The sequence below is a fragment of the Blennius ocellaris genome (assembly GCF_963422515.1).
Source record: "Blennius ocellaris genome assembly, chromosome: 9".
In the NCBI taxonomy this organism is placed as follows: domain Eukaryota; kingdom Metazoa; phylum Chordata; class Actinopteri; order Blenniiformes; family Blenniidae; genus Blennius; species Blennius ocellaris.
In genome coordinates, this window is record NC_137658.1 from 10550758 (window position 1) to 10558742 (window position 7985).

A 7985-nucleotide genomic window follows, 5' to 3' on the forward strand; every position below is an offset into this window, starting at 1 on the left:
AACACTTCTGTACTAATATTAGCACAGCACTCAGTGACGAAGTCAAGAGAACAAGCCAGTAAACCGAGTATCAGGGCTCCTCTTCCTTATCCATGAACACAAATTCTGATCAAGGTTTACATTTGGTACCAAACTGTAACGGTCTGCTTCAAATAATCAGTAGGTTACTGTTACAACAGAAAAATATGTACACACACACACACACACCAGGAAATTGTTGAAAACTAAAAAAAAAAAAAGTGGGTTGAATGTCATCTTTTAGAAAACAGTGCACTTTTCGTTTGCTATACCACCAAAGTCATCTGGATCATGTTACATCTTTATTATATAATTTCATTGTTGACTCGTGACGCTTTAAATGGTCTGCAAGTTCCTTCTACATCTGATCTATTAACCTGCAGATCACCTCTTAGTGGATGATGGTCAAACCGAGGTTTGGCTTGTTGACAAATGGCGACAGAGCATTTTTCATTAAAGCACCAATTTTTGAAAATCATTTTTAAACATATTTGTATTTATAAATACATTTCAATGTGTGATGTTATATCCTTTTGTTTTATTGTTGTTATATATATTCTTTATTCTTGTTAAGCCCTTTGTGACGGTGTGAATAAAACTGCCGCGAAATGATAACTGGAGAAACATGAGTTAACTTGAAAAGGGATTGATTTTAATGCATTGAGTTAATGCAACCTAAAAATACGTTTTGAAAATGTGTGGAGTAGTAAGTTTCTTTGAGAACAGTTTTAGCCATTTCAACTCCATTGAGTTCAAATATTATGAATGAACATTAAGCACCGAATATAAGTTACAATCAAAAGTGAGAAGTCACTTGAAGTTCAGTTCATTAATCTATTAAAGTGATCAATCAAACTGTATTTTTTTAAATAAATACTTTTTAAAGTGTTTGATCTTAACACTGCACATCAAACTGCATGGAAAAGAAAGTGAATTTACACAACTTTGTATAATTAGATTTATTTTATTTTTATTTTTTTTTAGGAAAAGCTTTAAAAAGCTCTTATTTTCACAAATATATTCAATGTCAAAGCTTTACGAAAATCATTTCTGCAGGGACATTTTAAGTTTGGTAAAATGTTTCCAAATCAGTTGTCTGATGATCCAGGATTACAACCTCCTGAAAGACAGTTTTTTTTTTTTTTTTATTGAATGCAGTAAAACTCTTGAGTTGAGTTTCCATCATGTGATCTTAAAACTTCAATACTGCAGGAACACGAGTTACAATGCAAGATATGTTCTCTTTTTTTACGCAATGTCGCCCTCTGGCGACGGGATGGTGCAGCTTATTTATTACTCATTCCTTCAGTTTTATTCAAATTGAAGCAGTTTAAGCTCAAGTCCAAATCCATGAAATCCTTGAATCACTTTACGATGTAATAGAATTATTACAATATTACGGGGGAAATATTTAATGTGTTTTATGATTAGCGTAATGACGACGTCCGGCCACTAGATGGCAGTGGTTCAAGGCCCCAAAATCATCAGAACCTTCCTGAGCACTAAAGATGTGGTCAATTGCTGTAATGTGTAGCGCGTTCCATTTGGTGTCAGCACAGCATTATTGTGTTCAAACCTGTCCCTCATTTGTTTTATTCAGACTTTTGTCAAAGTTGAAGTAAAAATCTGTGTATGATGAAAAGATGGGATACTTAGATAGATAGATAGATAGATAGATCGATAGATAGATAGATAGATAGATAGATAGATAGATAGATAGATAGATAGATAGATAGATAGATAGATAGATAGATAGATAGATAGATAGATAGATAGATAGATAGATAGATAGATAGATAGATAGATAGATAGATAGATAGATAGATAGATAGATACTCAATTCATTACTACCTTCTAGATCTGCTTGAAAAAACTCTTTTTAACAATCTTGGTCTTGTCGAAAGAATCCATACTTACTTTTCAATAAACCAATAGCTGTTGTGAAGAAATGTGATCAAGCCTAAACTAAATGTATTTTAAAGAGTTAAAGTCCAGAAAGAATCCATGTGTAGCTCTGGTCCACTGAACGTTCAGAGTCATTATGGGTCCAATAAATTCAATAATAGTGACCCAGTCAACCATAAACTCCAGTGTTTAGAGAGTCCCGGTGAGGCTTTTAAAAAGTCCAGGTGACATGGTCCAGCTTTCACAGGCAGTGTCTTCTTGAAGGAGTTTGGGTGTAGCTTCGAGGGCCCAGGGCCTGTTTTACCAAGTTCAGCTCTTCATATATTTTCTTTAATTTACCGTTGTTTTTGAGCAAATATGAAAGTGGTGATTTAGCTTAAAACACATAACTGGCAGGTTCTAAATCACCCAGTCTCAAACCACAGGATGGCATATCATGCATGGCGTGGTACTTGAATGAGATCAAATTAGCTCCAGCTCCAAATTTCAACTGACTGTGATGAGTATTCATGCTTTGTAATATCTTGTGAATATATTCATGAGGTTTCATTGCAAAGATCATTGTTGAAGTTTTTCTCCAAAGATCATTGTAAAGAAATTTTTTAAAAGTGGGAAAGAATCACCAGAATCCTTTGTGTTAGTGGAAGTCGTGTCGTTTTTTTTTTTTAATTGAACATGTTCAGTTTCACCCTAATATACAAAGAAAACTCACCTAAACAGTCAGCTATGAAGGTAATGAAACTGCAAGTAAAACTCTCCAATATACCGGTACTGACCACAAGAGGCAACTTTTCACATAAACATCTTCGTTGAATAAATGCATCATGGAGCAAGACAAATTATATTTTAATGGATAGTTTCTTATTGATCCCTCCCGGAGCGACCATTCTGACGATTCAGAGTCATCAAGAGTTTTCTGAATTGAGATTGTGCTTATTGGGACAACAAGTTTTTAAACTGCTGGAAGAATAAAACAAAAACAAAACAAAACAAAAATCTTGACATAATATCATGTAAGTGTGATAGATATAAAGAATATTGAAGTTCTTTTGTTTGCATTAAATCATTGGAAGTAATTTAATCTTTGTTTTTAGATGTTCCTGCATTGTGGGACCACATTGCACGAAATGAAACCACATCTGTTGCTGCATTATCACAATGTGAATTGCTCCACTGCAGACAATTCAAATAATGTATACAAGTACATAATCTTTCCTTTTTACAGCTCTTCTTATTGCCACTTTGCACTCATCTGTAGCCACTTCCAGCCAAGTTTGTTCTTCGTCGTTATATGGCTGCATCTGTACAGAATAAGCAACACAGTTAAAGCAGAGGGGAAAAAAACATTCCACTGTGTTTTGTATTCACTAAAATAAATGATATAAACATGTGCATATTTGTCTTTTCACTTCATGGGTGTAAACGCAGTATTACCTGACTTTTTGCAAATCTGTACTTTTTTGCACAAACAGCAACATATCACCAGTAAAACAATGGCACCCAGTGCAGCACAGACCGGGATCAGGATAAGTAAATGGTTTTCTGAAATGAGAGATCACACCTATTTTTAACAATGTAGTTTTGTGGAAGACGTTCACCGGGGTGTTGTTCTTCAGTTAATTACAACTCCCTGTGGTTGTGCGTTTGTACACACTTTAACAATATCAACCTTTATCAGATATAATGCAATTGCTCTTGACAAGCACACCGCTGGGCCTTATTTACCACAACATTTAACATATTTTATATACGTCTCAAACAAGCTCCATTTGCAGAAAAAAAAACAACCTAAATAACATATTCTGCAGTGCTTCCTAAGCTTGAACCAAATAGAAGTATCCACTGTATGCACTTTGTTTTAATGCATGTTGGATTTCTTGTTTTGTACATTAACATACTTGATCTTGTTAGCGTGAGTAGGCAGAAAACACAGGATTGACTCAAGCTGGCAGTTAAACCACAGCCATTTCCTGTTCTTAAAGCACCCCCACACCCTCTGCTCACATCAGTCATTAATGATGGTTTTACACTTTTAGTGCAAATAAATAAGCATGTTATACCTTATACCTCGTCTTTTTATTGTTGTTATTCTTCTGGAGTTTTTTTTATCATAAATGAGTTGTAGCCTTTATATTTGTCAAAGCAACAGAGAGTGAGGACATATAGGTTTTGGGGGTAGGTTAGAATTGTAAAGTGGAAAATGAGATTGCACAACTTAATACTTGCCTTTAACATCCAGTTTGAATACAATGTCTTTCACATGTAGCCCATCTGAAGTAAAAACCTCCACGGTGTATCGACCCGAGTCCCCCTTCTCCACGTTGATGATCTTGAGCGTCCCGTTGTTGGTGAAAAACTCTGTTCTGTTTCTCGAAGCCTCAGATGCCCATGTCACCTTCTCCTTTTTCAAGTTGAACACTTTAATGGATTCACCGGAATCCTCCTTCCTGCACCGCAGCTGATGTCCACTGGCATTCCTCATCACTTGGATGGATACGGATCCACCAAGAATGGCGGAGCACGAGGAAGTCATTGTCTGTGTGGCATCGCATTCAGTATCAGCGACTGGAAGAAACGCTAAGAAAAGATACATTCAAAAAAAAAAAAAACTTGTGCATAAACAGGAATTATTGCCGCTGCTGCTTTAGCAAAGTATTTGTTTCTTCTGATGACGATCTTACCGTGAGTTCGTCCAGTTAACATCACGAGAATGAGAAATTTCTCCATTCTTCAGTTTTATCTGCAATATAATCGAAATCTGAAAAAGGCCACTGTTATGAACCTCGACTCAAATGTGCCAGAAAACTGAGAAACGGTAACTGTGCGGGTCGTGAGGAAGGAAATAAACTCACATCGTCTCACTTCTCTCTGTAACTGAAAGCTGTGCACAGTGTGGCCGTGAATCGTGTGAAGAAATATGTCTGTCACCTGACACAAAAGAAGAAAAAAAATAAATCCCTCCTCTGTTGAAATCACAAATGTGAAACTGAATCTGAATAGCATGTAGTGACACAAACGATACTTTGTAACACATTTTCACCACAAAGGCTATCAAGCCACCTTGATTTCAGTTCTGTGTGCTTCCTCTTACCAGGCCTTTACAAACCTGGAAGAGAAAACAAAGTTTGCCAGTGTGTATAAGCACATTAGTCCACAGGTTTCCTCTGTCATATGTGACCTTGAAATTAACCCAAATGAAATAACAACCTCTTTGTGGGGTGGGTGTGTCAAAAAAGATGCATTTGTAATATCCAGGAAAAGAACCCCAATTCCAACTGATTGAAAGCCCTTAAAAATATTTCTAAATCTATATCAACAGTGAGATATTCCATCAAGAGGACAACAACAATACTTTTTTTTTTTTTGATTAGGAATGTGGTTCCTATGAGAGAAGGTTGGAAACCCCAGCAGAAGCGAAAGCATCCAACTCAGCTATGTAAATTGTATTTAAGATCAACTGGTTCAAAAATTTGTTGGATTTATATTGCAACTCAAGTCCTTTTGCTGTTGTCTTGTATTTAGCATATATCAATAAATAGAGGCTGAGAAAGAGCATGGATGAATCAAATCTTCCAGCAAACATCACACTGACCTAGAGGTAGTCATTATTATCATCAATGAAAGTTACGACACACTCGAATGATCTTTCCATACCATATTTGTCAGGTACCCATTGTGTCATATTCAATAATAAAAAAAACTAATGCATGGTTTTCAGTTTTCCATTCTTTTTAGACACAACATTTTTTTTTTACATAAAAACAGTCAACAAATTGAAAACCATTGAATGTACTGATGAATCTATCCTCTTGTCTACAAACATGCTCCAGCAGCTACAAGTTATTCGATCCACCTCAGACTTGCAGAGATTTATTTGACTTTAATAAAATGGCATCTCCCAATATCAGAAGATACATACGATTACCTTTATGATACATGAGACATAGCACGACTTTATGAGTATGTGGCTTCACAGACACATACATATCTTAAACTTAACCATCAACCAACAGTAATCTTGACAAAACAGTTTGTTTGTTTGCGTCTATATTCTGTTGGACATTATCCTCGTGTTGAGTCTCCTAAAAAAAGACCTGCTCTTGGATAGTTTGAGCTTCTTCTTCCAATCCATGTTCTTTTTCTGGTAAACACTGTCCCAGTTGTCCTCTTCCTCATCTCCCACCCAGGGGACCCAGGCACCACCATTCAGGTGGGGGTCAGCTCGTGGGTCCTCTGACGGATACCTCACAGGTACCGCAGTGCGGTTGTAGTACACCAGTCTGGCCAGCAGCTCTTTCACAATATCTGGCCTCTGCTCAGACTGGTCGAAACGCTCGTAGGGATCGCCGGAGATGTTGAAGAGCCACACCGATTTGCGGGGTTGAGTGTGGCGCTCCAGGTTCCACCAGCTGCCAGGGAAGCCTGGAAGTATCGGTGGCGGGATCCAGTCTCCATAACCAGGGTCTCCAGTCAGGAGCTTCCAGTCGCCCACTCGTATGGAGGCCTGAATAGCTGTATCCCAAATGCCGTATCCTTTCTGCAGAGAGCCACTGCGAGCGTGGTTATACAACGGGTCGATGTTGTGAAGGATCTCCAGTCTGGGGGACTCCTTTCCTTCGCTGATAGCTTCCCACACATTGTACCCATCAAGCCCCTCAGTCTGGGATTCATTACCGCCAGCTAATCCCACCAGTGTGGGGTACCAGTCAGTAATATGTACCAGGGCTTTACTCACTCTCCTCTTCTTCCTCAGAAGGGGGCTGTGGATGAACCCCAGACCGCGGACTCCACCTTCCCAGTAGGTGCCTTTACGCCCTCTGAGGGGCCAGTTACTGCCGCCGGACAACGGCTGGCCACCATTGTCAGTAGTGAAGATAATGACACTGTTCTGATAGTATCCGTACTTGCGGAGTGCATATGTTATATTGCGGACCGCCTCATCTACAGCTGAGACCATTGCAGCATACTTCCTTCGTGCCACGTTTCCCAGCCCACGGTATGGGTAGATGTATTCCCGAGGGGACTGCAGAGGTGTGTGGACAGCCTGGAAGGAAAGGAAGATGAACAGCGGCTGAGACTGAGGGTCATGGGTTGCCAGGATCTTGCGGACTCTCTGTGTGTACAAGTGGGTGGAGTACTTGCCCCTCTGACCCCAGGCGACTGACTCCCCCTCATGAAGGTCAAATCCACACAGCTCCGGGCCGTCGCACGAGTTGTAGGTGTAGTAGTTCACGCTGCCCGTTAAGGAACCAAAGTACGTGTCAAATCCACGGCGAGTCGGTAAACACTCCTTCTTGTAGAAGCCCAGGTGCCACTTGCCCACCATGTGGGTGGAGTAGCCAAGCTCCTGAAGCCTCTGGGGCAGAGTGACCTGGTCAAAGGGCAAACAGCTGGGCTGACGAGGACGAATGATGGAGTGCTGGAGACCCGTGTGAATTTGGTACCTGGAGAATTATTGATTTAGAAAGTGGACAGAAGGAAAAATGTGAAAATCAGTCAGTCAAATCCAGCACAGTGTGACGCAAAACAATGATCAACCGGAAAACACAAAAATGTTCCGAAATGAATTTGCGGAATAAAACATTTATTACAGAACAATATGCCATTGAAAACACATCAGTAGATAAGCATCTAAGAAGAGTGTAATTTTCAAGGGGGCTTAAATGTGTCTGTTACACATTTCAAATTCAAACTGATAAAATGCCTTCAAAACGACAAAATGCAAAGATTTAAAGTTGTAGGGGAAAAAAAATCGCATATCATGAAATATCATTTTAAAAAATGTCAACATTATTTTGGTAAAAGCTCAGCAAATGGTTACATTACTATTAACATCAATGTGATTCCAGCAACATGAAGGACTCACTTCAATTTGTTTGAAAAAAAAAATGCAGTGCAAACCAACAAGAGGCAAACTCTTTACCTGCCGGTGATGAGTTGACTTCGAGACGGGGTGCATATGGGTTGGATGTAGTAATTTTCCAGCTTAACTCCGTCCGCAGCCAGTTTATCCAGCACCGGTGTCCTGATGTCTGAGCTGTGATAGCCGATGTCATTGAAGC

At 39.1% G+C, this 7985-nt stretch overlaps 1 protein-coding gene across 1 annotated transcript in view; it reads right to left on the reverse strand.

Moving 5' to 3' along the window:
* Positions 1–5968: 5968 nt before the first annotated feature.
* LOC308134870 (arylsulfatase I-like) overlaps positions 5969–7985 on the reverse strand; it is a gene marked incomplete at both ends in the record, with an annotated part of 2192 nt that continues 175 nt past the window's right edge. Inside the window, 2 exons of the mRNA XM_080502709.1 lie at positions 5969–7367; positions 7847–7985. The exon at positions 7847–7985 is cut by the window's right edge and continues 175 nt beyond it. Of these exons, the coding sequence (XP_080358835.1) occupies positions 5969–7367; positions 7847–7985 (1538 nt within the window). The remainder of the gene's footprint in view (positions 7368–7846) is intronic.